The 15,961-nt window shown below is 42.6% G+C and overlaps 1 protein-coding gene across 1 annotated transcript in view; it reads right to left on the bottom strand.

The window, feature by feature from the left end:
- PDLIM5 (PDZ and LIM domain 5) overlaps positions 1–14,844 on the bottom strand; it is a 123,263-nt gene extending 108,419 nt beyond the window's left edge. Inside the window, exons 1-2 of the mRNA XM_030449502.1 lie at positions 14,758–14,844; positions 11,611–11,746 (exon numbers count right to left, since the gene is read on the bottom strand). Coding sequence (XP_030305362.1) covers positions 11,611–11,706 — 96 coding nt within the window. The 5' untranslated portion in view covers positions 11,707–11,746; positions 14,758–14,844. The remainder of the gene's footprint in view (positions 1–11,610; positions 11,747–14,757) is intronic.
- Between the last annotated feature and the right edge of the window lie 1,117 nt (positions 14,845–15,961).

Here is a 15,961-nt window from a genome sequence, read left to right as displayed (position 1 = left end):
CCAACGTTTTCATAATTTGTCACTTGGAGCTACCTGACAAATATCCTATATATTTGATTGTATTCGTTTTCTGGGGCTTCATAGCTTGGATTTTGTTTTGTTTGTTGCTTGGCTTCTTTGGTTTTTTGCTTTGTTTTTAATATACCTAGCTCTTATTATTATCTTCATTCCTAAGCCATCATAAACTTTTCCATACCCTAAACCCTGTTAATGCCACAACTAATAACTGCTTCTGAACAGCATTTTCTTAAATGATAACTAACAGCAAAAACACCTAGTAGACTGATTTCAGCAGTAAGCCAGATGTCTTCAGGCTAAGGAAAGTAAAGGGCAAAAACCCCTGAAAGCAGCAGAAATAGTGTTGTTGCAAAACTGCCTTCCTCTTTTATCATGAATTAAAAATGGGCAACAAATCTGAAAGATTAAAACCTATTTGGCAGAAACTCAAAAAAATGGCCCTAGAAAACCATCTCTGACACAAAGTGAGTGGTTAGCACTCACGAGGAGGTCACCTCTCCCCCATATTCAGCCACATTCTCCTTCCCCAGTCCCCCAAGTCATGCAGGAGTTTCTTTCAAGGGAAGAGTCATGCTATAGGATAAAGGGTGACCTGTACCAGGTAACCATCATCAGGACAAAGCTGGACAGCAGAATCTTTGCAAGACCTTTTTTGGGACACTGGGGGTTTGCTCTTTGCTAAAGAGGACAATAAAAGTCAGAAAGGAGAAGTGGGGTAATTACTGAGGTTACCCAACAGGCTTATGTTAGGATATGCAATAAAACTGAGTGCAGAATTGCATTTGAGAGAGTGACAGAGGAGACCAGGAGGGCTGTTGATGAGATCAAGAACCAATTGACATTAAAGGCTACAGAGTCCAAAATCATCTACTTACATTCATCCCCATCACCATGACAAAATCATGCTGCACGTCAGTATGGAGGAAAAAAAAAAAAATAAATCCCAAAGTTCAGCTTTCTCCAGCAGCAGAAGGTTGCAAAGGAAAGCACTGACGTGGATTGCTTTGCTCTAAATCCTTACCTGACTGCTATAATCAGTTTCCTGTGAGCAATTTCCAGATATTTAATCCCACAGCAACCGGGACAAAGTTATAAACTGATCTGGGCTGTCAGCTGCAACAGCAGCAGTTTTCATCAGCTCAGGTATCAAAACAAATTAATGCCATTTGAAGTTTTAATAATCAGCAGTTTCTATGTTTTAAAGTTCAACTGTAGATGTGTCAATGGAAGAAAATACTCTCACAGAGAAGCTACTCAACCAGCCAGAGGGTATCATGTTCCCTCTGGCATAAAAGGGATAGTGATGGATTTATCCAAGAGAGATACTGAAAGAATTCAAGTCTCCAGAATTTAAGTGCACACATCAAGGAAACTATTTTAGGTTTTCACACTGAAAGTGAGCTACACTTCTAGATATAAACACAAAATGTATTCTTTCAGTCAAAAAAACTACTCATCTATCTTTTGTTCATAAGCTCAGTTACTTTAGTCAATAGTTCAAAAGAGTTTAACAAAATTACCCAAGGAAGGACCTAGTCTGAGGTATTAATCTTCATCATGAGAGCAAAAATTGCATACTGCAAGGAAAGAGAAGGGATCTCTACAGCATGATCAGATTAAGGAGTAGTAATATACAAGGACTCCTCTTCCCTGAATGCTCCTAAACCACTTAATTGAGCCCTACAATTAGCCCAATTTTAGTGATGCAGATTGACTGGCTAGTCAAAGGTCATACAAGCATTTCTACTAGGTGGTTCTGTTACAGCTAACAATCACTGGCTAATCCAACTTGGAGAGAAAGTAGAAAATTGGTTGGGAAAGATCAATTTTCTCCTCCAAACAAGTCAATTTTTCTTTCATTCTGGTAACAACAGTCTGAAGAGTCAACACTGCAGGGATTGGACCAGCATCCCACAATCAACATTGTCTGAGCCTTAAGCAAGAGGCACCTTGTGGAGACAACTTTTCCACCTAAAATTACACTTTTGCTCAAGTGTTTTTGCAGCATCAAGGCTTGGGTTCATAGCATTTACAGGATTATGCTCAGTCTGCACAACAGCAAAGTAATTAAATTTGCCAATTGAATATGGTCTCAAAGGAGATTCACAGAAGCCTTTGCTGCAATGACTTTTGCTTATAGACAGTTGCCAAAATATGACAGCTGGAAAGCAGAGAGAGTAGAGACTGCACCCATAGCTGACAAAAGCTGTAATTTAATAAGCATTCAGTGGCAGTATTCACAGCTTAATGTATGGACAGACATGCACTAACAAGTCTGGCTTTGGCACTTTTATGTGCAGGCAGGTATCTGCCCCCAGCATTGTGCCAGGTCCCACCTACTATCCCTGCTTAGGACACCAGTGAAGGAAGACTTTAATCCATGGAGGTGGCTTTTAGCTCCAGCATGGAGACACAAGCACAGGTTTTCTTCTCCAAGGGATTACCACTGACAGAGAGGTGGGGGCCAGTTCACATTAAAAAAAAAAACAAAAAAAACGTATAGGCATTGCACAAGCTTCTTTGAACTGCCAGGGCTTTGGGATTATTTCCCACTCATACGTCTGTGCATGAGGAAATGATTTAAAGACAACAGGAACTGAAGTTACCAGAGAGAATGCAATGCTGCCTGTTCCCCAACAACTACAGCTTTACTACTGCTTCCTCTGGGGGGCTGATTGTGTCCCCTGATCACTATCTACACATGATTAAGCCATGAATCCAGACAGCCAGTCTCTCACAAAGAGCTAGCACAGTTACCTGTCAGAATACATATTTTGGAGGATGCCTTCTCCCTCCCGAATAATTGCTAACAAGCCACATTATAAACAAGGCAGAGAATACTCAGTGTGGAATAGGAACATTGCAATTTGACAACAAGCTGCAGAAAACCAACAGGAAACAAGAGAATTTACTCCACCAAGATGTATTTGATGTTTAAAGCTTTACAAGCCTTCCATTTCCCCATCCATATAAGAAAAGCAAGGCAAACCCAACTTGCACAAGCTCTCTGACTTGTATATCTTGCACTGTTTTGTTGTCTGCTTTTACTTTTCTTCTTCATACCCACATTAATCCAGGATTAGCACCTAAATCACTATTCAAGCCTCCAGACGACCTATGAAATAACTGACACAAAATAAATGTTTCCACTGCCTTCCCAGGGTAAGTACTTCACATTGTTCCATCACTTGTTAGGCAAAGAACTAGATATCACATTAAGTCATCCCTTAGTATAGACCAGAGTAAGCCTAACTTCTTTCATATCCAGTTGACAGGCAAACCATTTGACCTTTCCAACAGGACTACTAAAGACCTGGCAAGATCCACTTTTAAGCCTATGGGGCTTCACACAGGGCATTACATTATACTTCAGGGCTTTGCTACAGGCACAGCTGACAGCAATTGCAAATACCTTCAACTATAAGATGCCATTTCCTTGCTTTTATTTTTATAAAGCTTAACTGTTTCAGCTGAAGTTTATAATGCAATAACTCAAAATGAGATACAAATCATAATAATCAGCAGCATCATCCATAATGAAAAAAATATTATCGACTATCTACTTGAAATTTTCTGGCCTATATTAAAGTTAAAAAAACCCCCCACACCATAAGGATGGCTTTCATTCCCCAAATGGAAGCCTTAGGTCTGTTCCATAGAAATATTTAGTGGCCATGGGCATATGCAGCTGGCTGGTGCTTGAGTAGCAGTCAGTGTCAGGGTAACACCTGCCCCATCCTCACAGCTGTACCAAACCTAACAGCTTTATCTCTCTTCCCCTGCTGTGTTTTCCTCCTCTTCCCAGGACATCATTTCCATATGTATCTAGCTTTAAGCAAGACATTAGAGAGGATACTCTTACAGCACAAGCTCCTAATGCCTTCTTTTTTTCCTCCTCTTAAGGAGACAGAACTGCCACAGCACAGGATTACCAGCATCACTATGCTGCTGAAGAAAACTCTCAAGAACAGTTCCTGGAAAAACATAATTACAAACTTTATCTCCCAGTACTAATGTACTTAAAAAAGCAGCTTTTCTGGATTTAAACCAGGCTAGCAGAGTTAGTGACACTCAACCCCTTACCTCTCAGCTCTGCCTTCAGCATCACACATCAGAGCAGCAGGAAAGTATAAATTCCTTAACACAAGCAAGGCTTTAACTCCACATGGTAATTGAAGGTACTTGAATAAAAAAGGACCCTGTGCCCAAACTTCATAGCCTTTTTATTCCACCCATGCCAACTCTTCTAAGGGAAGATAGTATCTCTGCAAGTTCAGCTTGAGGACCTCTTGTAGTAAGGTAACTTAAACATACTTTTACCATATTATCCCTACTTTTGCTGCCCTGAAAATGAGCCATTCAAAGACTTGTGCAATGCCAGCCTTAGCAGCAGCCTCCTTTCTTTCCATCTCTGTTCTTATAACAGCCATCTCTGGAAGCAAGCATACTTCCACTTCTCATATTTTTTTCAAGCAAACCTCAGCCTCCATCATTTTTCTTTCTGACCACTGGCAGGAGAAATATTACCTTTCCCATATTTTTAGGCAAAGGAGAGACAGCTTTCTCTCACACTTTCCCTTATATTTATAACATATGAAATCTATTCTTAAAAAGTCAAAACAAATGAAAAAGAAAACCCAACAATGTTATCTCCTGGCTCCATGCCCAAGCCAAACAAACAAACTTTTCAACACCACATCTCTTCTCACAATGCCTTTTGATAGCCATCGGCCAATGAATAATGAGAAAAACAGTTACCCTAAAAATAGCATCTCCAAGTGGTGGGGGAAGTCGACAGAAGTTGTCAGGCCTCCAGGGCCAGATACTTGCAAAGAAAACATGCCTAATATTTATGCTGTTACTATTCAATAAAGGGACCTACTTTTTGGTCTCTGGAAGGACTGCCTGTTTTGCATCTGCTCTGAATATCTAATCAGAGTTTGTTTTTTCACTACATCTGTCTTTGAGAAGCAGACACTGCAAACAAATACTTTAGTTTTTTCCAGCATAAAATATTTATCTTGTACTCTTCATACAGTAACTAAACTGTCACTTATAAGGGGAAAAAGACTTACCAGCATTTTTCAGTGTAGAAGGAGTATGTTCACACATCACATGAGATATCCCTCAGCTACAATCTCATTATTCTCTTTTTCCTTCTTCACTTTTGGGGGAATTACATCAGTAGAGGAAATATTTTAAAATAAGTAAGCTTCCTACTCAGTCTGAGGAAGCTGTCTGACAAATAAGGTCATGAACAGATGAGATGCAGACACTTTTCTACTGCCTCTTCTCCAACACACCCTCCTCCCTTCCTCCCAATCCCTCTCCAGTGATGCTCTTTCTTGCTTTAAATTGCATAGTAGAATAGACAAAAAAACCCAAATAATTGGGCTGCCAATTTCCAGCCCAAAGAGGTTAAAAAGGGGTGGGAAAAGAAGCAATCAATCAGAAAATCCCAGCTGTACCTACTGATCTCTTTTTCCATCTTCAAGTTAATACTGTGGAGTGCTCTATAGGAGAATGTTGCTTGCAAGCAAGTATGCAAACTCTGAAGCACTAACCAGGGCTCTTAGGACTTTTTAAAAATTCATCCATATTAAATCCATTATATTCATATCCATCCATATATTCATCCATTTGTGCAGCTGGGAGCTTTACAACTGTTCACATTCCACTATTCCCAAATAGTGAGCTCTGCTCCTTCAGGACTCAGTGTGGAAAAGACACAGACTTTGGCACTGGCAGCTCATTTGTCACTCACAGTATTTTTTTCAGTAAACCACAACGTGTAAACAGAATTAAACACAACAGAATAACACTTCTTGCTTTATGTCTTGGCTAATCCTACTGATTTCTTAAGCACTCATAGCTCCTGTAAAATACAGCATTTCTTGCCCTAGGAGTGGGATCAGCAGGTGGCTTCTGCAGGTACCCCTGACCCTATGCCAGGAAGCTGCAGTAGTGGAATTCATCTTTAGCTGCTTTTTGTGCAAACCTTCACAACTTAGTAGCAAATCAAACCAGCACAGCTTTGCCAGCAGCTGCCAGTTAGGGCTTAGTAGCTTTCTGTAGCTTCCAGGATGAAGCATAAAGTTACCAACACAATTATCACTGGCCAGGCCAGCAGTTGCTGTAGTGGTTCTCTTCTATTTCATGTTCCTGCTTGAAATATCATTTCCCCAGCCCCCCTGCAATAACTTATTTTGTATTTACACAAAGATTGATTTTACTTAAAGTGACACCTATGGCTTAATAAAATCATACAGACAAACTCAAGGGCAAGAGGCTCAGCCAACTCGAGTCAATCAAAGCTGACATGCTCGAGATCCATTCAAGACATATTTTTCCTTTATTCACTTCTCATTAACATTATTTTCACAGATGTTAATGACCTTAAAATAGCTTGCTTCCAAATATTAAGAAAGCCAAAAGCCAAACCCCTGAATAAGCAAACACTTTACCACACTAGTAACAGATGCTGCATCCGTGTGGGCAACATGTATGTACCCGAGGAGGAATGGAAGTGGATGAGCAGATGACAACCCCCCTGGTATAAAAAGTCTTCCATCAACTGCAAGCTTGCAGCAACAACAGCACAGGAAAACATACTTGAAACATGAAATAATGAAAAATTAAAAACTGCAAAAATAAGAGGCTATTTCTAAGGGTTTGGGGTTTTTTTATTTGTTTCCTTGTGGCAAAGCAACAAGTGAAGCTGAAGAAACCTGTTGGGGGCAGAGAGGGAAACACACTGAAAGAAGTTGCAGTAGAAAAACATAGGCAGGTCAAGCATTCCAAGAAGCCAAGCCCTTAGTCCATTTAATTCTTACAGGAAAAGAAAGACAAAAAACGAAACACCTCCTGCAGGAAGGTGGCTAGAGTCACTGCCAGGACTGAACAAAAGAAGTAACTTAAATACAAGAAATGTTGTCTATATTTCCATTAAGTTGAAGGGTATATATTGCACATCAACTACATTACTGTTCAAAATATAGTTTCATTTTAGCATTTCTTTACTTCTAGTGGCAAATGCTGTCATAAACCAGAGACAAGCACTGTTTAGAGACTGCACCTCAGAAACTCTGATAGGCTCCAAACATTTCAAGCCTACATTTAGAACAGATAACTAAACCTCTCACAGGTCACACAGCACAATGAATCCATCATCAATCCCAAATACTATTTCTTTTTTCTAACTGCAGGGAACAGCTTTGACAATTTTAATGCTTCAGCTGCACGTAGTGAGTTTATTTCTGGTTTAGTTAATAAAGCATTAGGACCTAAGCAACTCTCCAAAAAAGTAAAGCAAATACAATGTTAATTCCAGCTCTAAAGTGTGTGCTGTTTGGAGCTACTGTGTTGCATGCAAACATGTAGATGTCAAGGCAAAATTGTATAAATATAATATTTAGCATTCCCACTCCAGGAAGCCTACCTCACAGTGTGTTTGAATTACTTTATCTCTAAAGCAACATTCCTTTATTCTAGTTCAGAGGAAGAAAAACTCTTTGACAAACAAACCTATAAGACAAATTTCTATTGGGCATAGACCAATATTATTCTCAAATCGGATCTATCTCTGCATCAGCAGGGTTTATCCAGCATCACAGATCAACAAGGACATCAGCAATGGCTGATGTCCATCAACAGTGATCAAAATGAAAATATTTTAGCTGCAATCATTTTTGTCCAATTATTTATTTTTTTTCTTTAGCAGAAGATCCTTGGAAATAATTTTGCTTCAAAATAATTCAGAAACAAGGAGGACTCGTCATGTAATTCTTGTGGTGTAGCCCACAAAGTTAGTCTGATGCTTCCCAAATCTGCCAGGTAGAGATGAAGATGCCTATTAAGTAGCTGCCTTTTCAGTATCTTCTGTTCATTCAGAAGCAATCAAGACAATCACATCATGGCAAATGTCAGTTCACATGACTACAAATACTACAGATACACATTAAGCTTTTTCCTCTATAGGGAAAAAGTCTGAGTTTGAGTCATTTTCTACAGTAGCTACTTTACAACTACCAGAACTAAACTCATGTCTCAGTAATTTGTTCTTTCCTTGTCTTGCTTTCCATGTCTTCAGTTTTGCATCACAACACACATCTTGAGGGAATAAGGAGAACAGCTGCTTCTTTAATTCATGTACAAAGTCAGAACGGCAGATCAGAGTAATCTGATTTCTACCTTCACTGCAAGCTAACTGGTCACATTTTGCAATCTCTCATTATACAAGGACCACCAAAGAGTAAATGACCTCGAAGCCCTGTAGTACAGCTACCACAAAAGGTGTGCAGCTGTGTGTGTAGCAACTTTAAAGCAGTAAGAGAGCTGTATTAAGTGACTGACATACACATATCAGTCACTTCAATAACCATTACCATGGGGCTATGATGCTGCCACTAGTCTACAACATACTGGCTTATGAAAAACCAAGTCTTGTTGCTACCCCTACATTAATATTAACCTGTTACACCTAAGCTGACATTAAGAATTTCAACTGAAAAACACTAAATAGGCTTGTTTTACCTTATCATAGAATCATAGAATTGCTGGGTTGGAAGGGACCTCTGAGATCATCAAGTCCAACCCTTGATCCACTACCGCTGCAGTTCCCAGCCCATGGCACTGAGTGCCACATCCAGTCTCTTTTTAAATATCTCCAGACACGGAGAATCCACTACTTCCCAGGGCAGCCCATTCCAATGTCTGATCACTCTCTTCATAAAGAAATTCTTTCTAATATCCAACCTAAACCTCCCCTGGCACAACTTGAGACCGTGCCCTCTTGTCTTGCTGAGAGTTGCCTGGGAAAAGAGCCCAAACCCCCCCTGGCTCCAACCTCCTTTCAGGGAGTTGTAGAGAGTGATGAGGTCTCCTCTGAGCCTCCTCTTCTCCGGGCTGAACACCCCCAGCTCCCTCAGCCTCTCCTCATAGGATATTTGCTTAAGTCCCTTCACCAGCCCAGTTGCCCTCCTTTGGACCTGCTCCAGCACCTCAATCTCCTTCCTAAACAGAGGGGCCCAGAACTGGACACAGGAGTCGAGGTGTGGCCTCACCAGGGCTGAGTACAGGGGCAAACCTTACAGAGGCAACAGTGAATACACCCATCTCAACGCCACTCGGTACAACGCCGGCTGACTTACTAAAAAACTTTCTCTAAAGAACTACATGAGATCTTAATTTGTTTAAATCATTAGTACAAAGATATTAGCTTTTCAGATAAATAGCTCTAGAAGCTAGTATATTTTCTGTGCTTCATAAACAGCACTTTATTTTATTGAATTCCAAGGAGTTTAAACTCAGGCAGGAAATTAGCTCTCAGCAGTGCAGCCAGATTCACCCTCAGCCTCTAGAAAACAAATTAAAACACACAAAAAAAAGCCACCCAAAAAAGTCCTCCTTGCCAAAGAACATAATTCTGCTGTCTCATTACTGTTGTGCTAAAATAATGTAATTAGCAACCTTCATATACAGGAAGACATTTATGCTTCATCAAGAAAGGAAAGGCTGGGGGTGTGAATGGTACACACTGTTCTAGCATACCAGAAACATGGTGTTGAATTCTTCCAGCTATGGGGCCAAAGCTGGATTGGCATACCAGAACTAAGCATGTTTTTGACACAAAGGAAAAAAAAAAAAAAAAAAAAAGCACCAGGCAGTTTAATATTTGAATACTCTTAGCTGCAAATAAAAAGCAACAGTTGAGCAAAGGAGCAGCCCTGAGGTATAATAATGAATTGGTTACTGTGCACAAATTAAAAGTCCTAAAACCACCCTGTATCCCAACTTTCATTACATTCTGCTCCCACTGACATTTTTTTCATTAGGGAAATCCCTAACGAAATAAATAACAAATATTTAGGCCAGTTGCCCTAGGCTACTCATTGCAACAGCATATTTGACTCCTGCAATAAAACAGTAGAAGTTTGGGTTCATTTCAACATGCTTCCTCTTTAGAAACCTTTAGACAGAAAGCCTACTTACAGCAGGACTGCACTCTAAATCACTAAGACAGCAGAGGCCCCAGCAAAAAAAAAAAAAAAAAAACCCCAACAAAAAAAACCCTTTTCCTAAAACTGGTTGTTTATTATGGTTTACTGCCTGCAGCACATCATTGCTCAGTGGTACCACACACAAGTACCTTATCCAGGCACGAAGCTACACTGCTGCAAATCCTTGCCATGAGAGCACTTCTACTGTCAAATCAGAAGAGCACTACTTGCATTCCCAGTTCAACTTTCTCCTTAGCATAGGAGTAACCAGCTACTGGTTACTGAATTACAGTTTAGCTTGAAAATCCCTGGAATTTGGGAACAAACTGCTTCTCAAGCCCTTTTTAACACAGGTATCAGCTGTACTCATCTGTACATAGGCATTTCTACAGCTCTCCAGTCCCTTTTAGCTAGATAAATATAATTTTGTGGAGCCAAAATGTATTCAAAATTCACCACCATATTCCAAAGGTGGATAGGATAAGCCAAATCTAAATGAACTGGCAGAGCTTGAATAGCTAGTTGAGATTAGCTAAAAATACTGCCATGATGCATAAACCCAAATAGAAATCTGCTCTGTTTTCCAGGGCAGTATCAATTCTGCAGTCCCAACAGGTGTAAAAAATAATTCATCTTTGTCAGTAACCTACATGAATATGCAGGAGGGGAAGGAGAGCTGTTACAGAAGGGGTCATTTGCACATAAAATGCTTCTACCTTGGAAACCAGATTTATAGGTGCCAGGGTAAAGAACCACTAGAAGTCAGTTTCTTCACACAGAACTCCAATGATCCTATAAATTAAATACTGCAAAGTTTGTCCCTATATTTTATATGTGAAGTGCTTCAGCCATCTGAGGAAACCTTTTGAAACTCAGCCCAGGTTGGAAAGACAAGCCTTTCCTGAAAACGTAGTTTTAAAGTAGGAAACCAGTTAGATAGTGCCTGGGTACAAAGATCACATTTGTTTTGACCTCAGTTCCTTTGAACACCAGTTCAGAGCACATACTCTTTAAAACACTGGGGAGAAACTAGCACTGGCACGTTCACTCAGGCAGATATTGAGGAACCACTATTTACAAGTACTGTCATCTAAGTGCCTTTTTATTGTAAATAGTGGGATATGCAAGACCAGACACCATAAGATCTCCAAGCTGCCAAGAGCTGCTGAATAAACAATGGTAACAAGAGTGATTTTTTTTTTCCCCCAGCTGCCTACTGTTTGAACTGCACAGGCTCAGGTTTGTGCAGAAAATTGCTTGTTTCCTGCCAGCAATTCTGTATCTCTGTTTTCTGGGTAGGAGCAGGGAGGGGGGAATCAAAGGTAATTCCTTCTGTTTGTTGCATAAATAAATGCAGATAAAGCAACATTTCAAATGAAGAGCTCCTTCACAAGACGATTTTATTTAGACAATAAAGAGGATTTATTTTCCTAGGTTCACTCCAACCCTGCTCCCCCCAACAGCTCTCTATGCCACAGGGCAAGCTGAGCCCCAGCAACTGCAACTAATGGTTATGCATACTCAAATCTGAAGGTTTGGGTCGACCACAGGATAACAGATACCCATATGCAGGCAAAGAAACAAAGGCACTTACCCGAGAGATAGACAGAGGCATGTTGAAATCCTTCCCCCCTTGAAGCCTGAAACCCCAAGGAGCTGGGCCAACCAAAGACACGCTGTAGTTGCTCATGATGTTTAGTATTCAAGGATCAAATCCAAAGAACTGATGCCTGTGGAAGAGGATTAGAGTTCTGATTTAAAGATGGGGCAAAGAAAAGGTACTATCTATCATTTTGAAAGCCTTCTTTGTCTGTGTTCCCCTTCATAGTATAAGAAAAAAAGGCCAAAAACCCCACATCAGGTCTATCATTACTTGTGCTATTATTCCTCACATGTTGTTTTCATCCAGAAAAGAAACAGCTAAGGAACTGGTAATATGGACTCTAGGGCTTCAAGAACTGAAATGTTTGACATCTACTTCTCAGTAATAAAACACTATGTGGGGGGAAAAAAACCAATAAAACCAAAGACCCAAAATTAAAGTTCATCTTCAAAAGAAAATCAGTGTTAAGACAAGAATGAATTGATAGCATCCCTTAAATCCAAGTATGGAAGAAATTAGCACTACTTGTACATTAATTTCTAACAAAATGATTATCACATGCTGCTATGTCACCAGCTCAAAGCTTATTTCTAATCACATTAAGCCTTGACATTTTTAACCCCATGTCAAAACATCACAACTCTGAAGAATCAGAAGTGAATCATCACAAATCAGAAGAAGATCCCTGTGACTTTTGCATTTTTATGGCACAGCTTCATACTGGTAGAACAATGCTACAGACAACACAGATACTAAAACCAACCCTCTAATGAAAGCTGGGAACCCAAGTGGAACACCCACAGCCACAAGTTAACTCCGAGGCAGCGAAACCCAAGCGTTTCCCACCCCGCCCCACAAACGTGGGCAACAAATTACCTTTAAAAGGCAAGCCAGGCACTGAATTGCCATTCAACGTCAAAGATAAGGGCTTCAGTTTCACCTCAGATAAGTAACGTTACGATGACATCTTAGGTAGTGGATCCCATCTATTTTTATAGGGTCAAAGCCAGGCAGGATCACACCAGGGCAGGCTGGTGTAAGACTACACCGGGGCATAGCCAGATTCCACATTTGTATAGGGACATTTAAGGTGGACATTCAGTCAAGCAGAAGAAAGCAGGGCTGCAAAACCCACCGAGCTCTGCAAAGCCTGGTTTTACCTGCTCGTAACACTGCAGGAATGTGAGGGTGGCTTTTTTTTTTTTTTTTTTTTTTTTGGAGATGGTAGGTTTTCACAAGTGCAACCCAGCCTTGTGGACCTTCAGAGCAAGGCTGTCCCACAGTTCCCATGAGTGCAAGGGAGGACATTTAATGTCACTCCCTGAGAAAACTATCAGTAACCCATGTTTCTGGGTTCACCTCCCAGACTGGAAGAGATCTGCTACTTAGAACTGGTTTCAAATCAAACAGCAAACTCTGCTCACAGCAACTACCACTCAGGTAACCAGAATGAGGCTGCTGGCACTGGGCAGAACAAGATTTATATTAGGAAGCAGAATTTGGAGCTAGCAATAGAGGTGCCAGGGTACCTGGGTAGTTCCTGACATACCTCTGCCTGCTGTCCTCCAGCAAAGGGGCAGCTCTGACCCCAGGTACTGACTCACCAAACCCTTAAAAGTCTCAACAAGCATCAACATACCAAGGGGAAAAAGAACATCACTGAGCTTTCATTTGTCTGGAGAGAAGAGGGAAGGGAAAAAAAAAAAAGCCTCCAGCAAGTTTGATCTAGGACTCCGTCACCACTACAGCGAGTACAACCCATTTCATTGCTCTGTGCACTGAATTCCATATATTAAAAAAATAAAAAAAATTTAAAAGGATGATTTTAACTAGTCACAGATTTCTATCCATATAGAGATTATCATTGTCCCTAAATGAAATTCACCATAGTGACAGGTCACTATAAATTAAAGATTACAGAAAAAACACATCTAGTGACTAGCACATAGAGAGTTCATGGACACAGGCAGAAGGCTTTACCTAGTTAAAAAACTAAAGAGCTCGAGTAGCCATTTTTTTTTCTCCAATTTCACTGTGCAACAGCTGGTTACAGGAACAGATCTAGGAAAAGACTGTTATACTCGAAAAGGATAGTTTTTCATTTGTAGCATCTACAAATAGGAGGGAAGTGGCTGCATGCCATGCAGCTCTACCAGCATCACTCATCTTTCCTTTTTCACCCCCTCGATTCTGCCGTGCCTGCATCTCTAGGCACACAGAGGCATCAGGAAGGAACAGCAGACAAAGGAGATCTCTTCAAAGTTTAACACATTTCTTAAAACACGCTAGAGCAACACCTAAGAGAAAGTATTACAACCCACCGATCCCTTGTCATGCGGGGAACCTTGCTCAAGCAAGCCGGCTCCGGGTGAAATTGAGCAACTATCATTTAGATGATCCAACACACTCGGTGGACCTACTGCTGGAAGGGGGAATTTCAAAACTCGGGCAGAAACACTCCGCTTCCCCGCTGCCACCAGGACGCAGAGCCCCAGGGATGTCTTGTGGGGCTCTCCTGCCCCCTAGGAGTGCTGGCTGTGCCCGGAGGGGGAGGGAAGGCAGCACCAGCACCGGCCCCGGAATCCCTTTGTCCAAATCCCCCTCCGGAACCCTCTAACCTGCTCGGGACCAGGAGCCCCACGGCTACCGCAGGCTGGGGGACCCGACAACCCCACGGAGCTCTGGGTCTGGTGGGGGGGGGCAAGGCACCCCCACAGCCCCAGGAGCCTCACGGCTTCCACAAAGCCCCCCGGAACCCTTTGCCCGAGTTGGCCCACGGGCACCCCAGCACGCTGGGCCCAGGGCAAGGAGCCCCACAGGTGCCCCACAGCCGTGGGACGAGGCGCAGCCCTCCGGGCTCCCCGCCACACCCGACAGCCCCGACCCGGCTCCCCCCGAGCCCTCCACAAGCCGCATGCCACGCTTAAAGAAAAAAAAAATAATTAAAAAATAAAATAAAAAAAAAATCAGCACCGTGAAGCTTTAAAAACCCAGTCCAACCTGGTGACTTTCTGCTTTCCCTCTCTTCCTCCTTCTTTTCCTGTTTTGTGGTTTTTGTTTTTGTGGTTTTTTTGGTAATTATTTTGTTGTTGGGTTTTTAGATTGCCCCCCTCGCCCCCGGGCCGGGCCGCCACTCACCCCGTAGCGCGGCGCGGAGCGGCGAGGACACCCGCGGCGGTCTGTGAGGCAGCAGCCCCGGCCCCCCGGTCTTGTTTTCACTTCCGTCTGCAGCCGCTCCTCCCCCGGCCCGGCCCGGCCCTGCCCGACCCGGCCCAGCCCGGCAGCGGCGGGACTGAAAGCGCCCTTCCCGATTTATTCCTTTTTTTTTTTTTTTTTTAATACAGAGAAATGCGCGCATTTCCCCCTTTTGCTTGACGAATAATCAATGCGCACCTGCGAAAAGCAAAGGCGAGCGTCTGCCAGCTCTCCGTGTGCCTCTGCTCCTCCGGACGCGGAGGAACCGGGGTGGGAAGCAGAAGGGCTCGGTCCCCGAAGTGTCCCCCGGGAAGTTCCCCCCCCCTGTGTCACACGCACAATCTTTTCAGCACAGCCCCACGCACGCTGCTCCTGCGGCTGTAGGGGAAGCGTGGAGCAGAGCAGGAGATTTTTACGAGAAGGGAAGGAGTTGGGGTTGCTGAACGCGGGTTTAACGTGAGGATTGATAGGGATGCACTCACCGCCCCTCCCCGAAGTACATCAAAACGAGGAAGAGCAGTGTGGCAGAAGAGCTGTTCGGGCTAAACGGCGATGCTGGCAGAAGAACAAATGGCCGCAAAGCGGTCACGAATAAATTCCGAGCAGAAATCAGCACGGGGCTGCCAGTAAAGGAGAGGAGGGAGGTTTCTGGCACGGCCTCTCCGTAGGAGCCGGTGCAAGAAATCAAACTGGTTCTAAGGTGAGGCTTGATGAGATTAGGTTATACAATATGCTTGCCTGCGAGCAGAGTAATTATTTAACACGGAGGCTATCAGCTTGGCAACCCACAAGCTTGCCGAGTGTGAAGCAGGACAGACTGACAGAGCTGGGAGTGCTTTGCGGAGCCAGGAGCTGCTGCTGCCTCCCAGGAGAGAGGACCAGGGCGAAGATGAAGAGATAGCACTGCAGTTTCGTATGGAGCTGCAGTTAGGTGAGGCTTGGGGTTCCTGTCATTCTTCACATGTATTGGAATTCTTTACAAATAAAACCGGCTGTGAAAGAAAGGGACAGTACCTTTAGCACCACAAATAAAAGGATTTAAATTCCTACAAGCCTACACAACAGACAGTCCTTATCATGAATGGCCCTGCTTAGTCCCCCAGTAATCACTATTTAGGAGGAAGGCTGCACCCTCTCTGTTGCCACC

This window comes from Calypte anna, chromosome 4A (genome assembly GCF_003957555.1).
Source record: "Calypte anna isolate BGI_N300 chromosome 4A, bCalAnn1_v1.p, whole genome shotgun sequence".
In the NCBI taxonomy this organism is placed as follows: Eukaryota; Metazoa; Chordata; class Aves; order Apodiformes; family Trochilidae; genus Calypte; species Calypte anna.
This window is presented reverse-complemented; position numbering and strand designations above follow the sequence as displayed.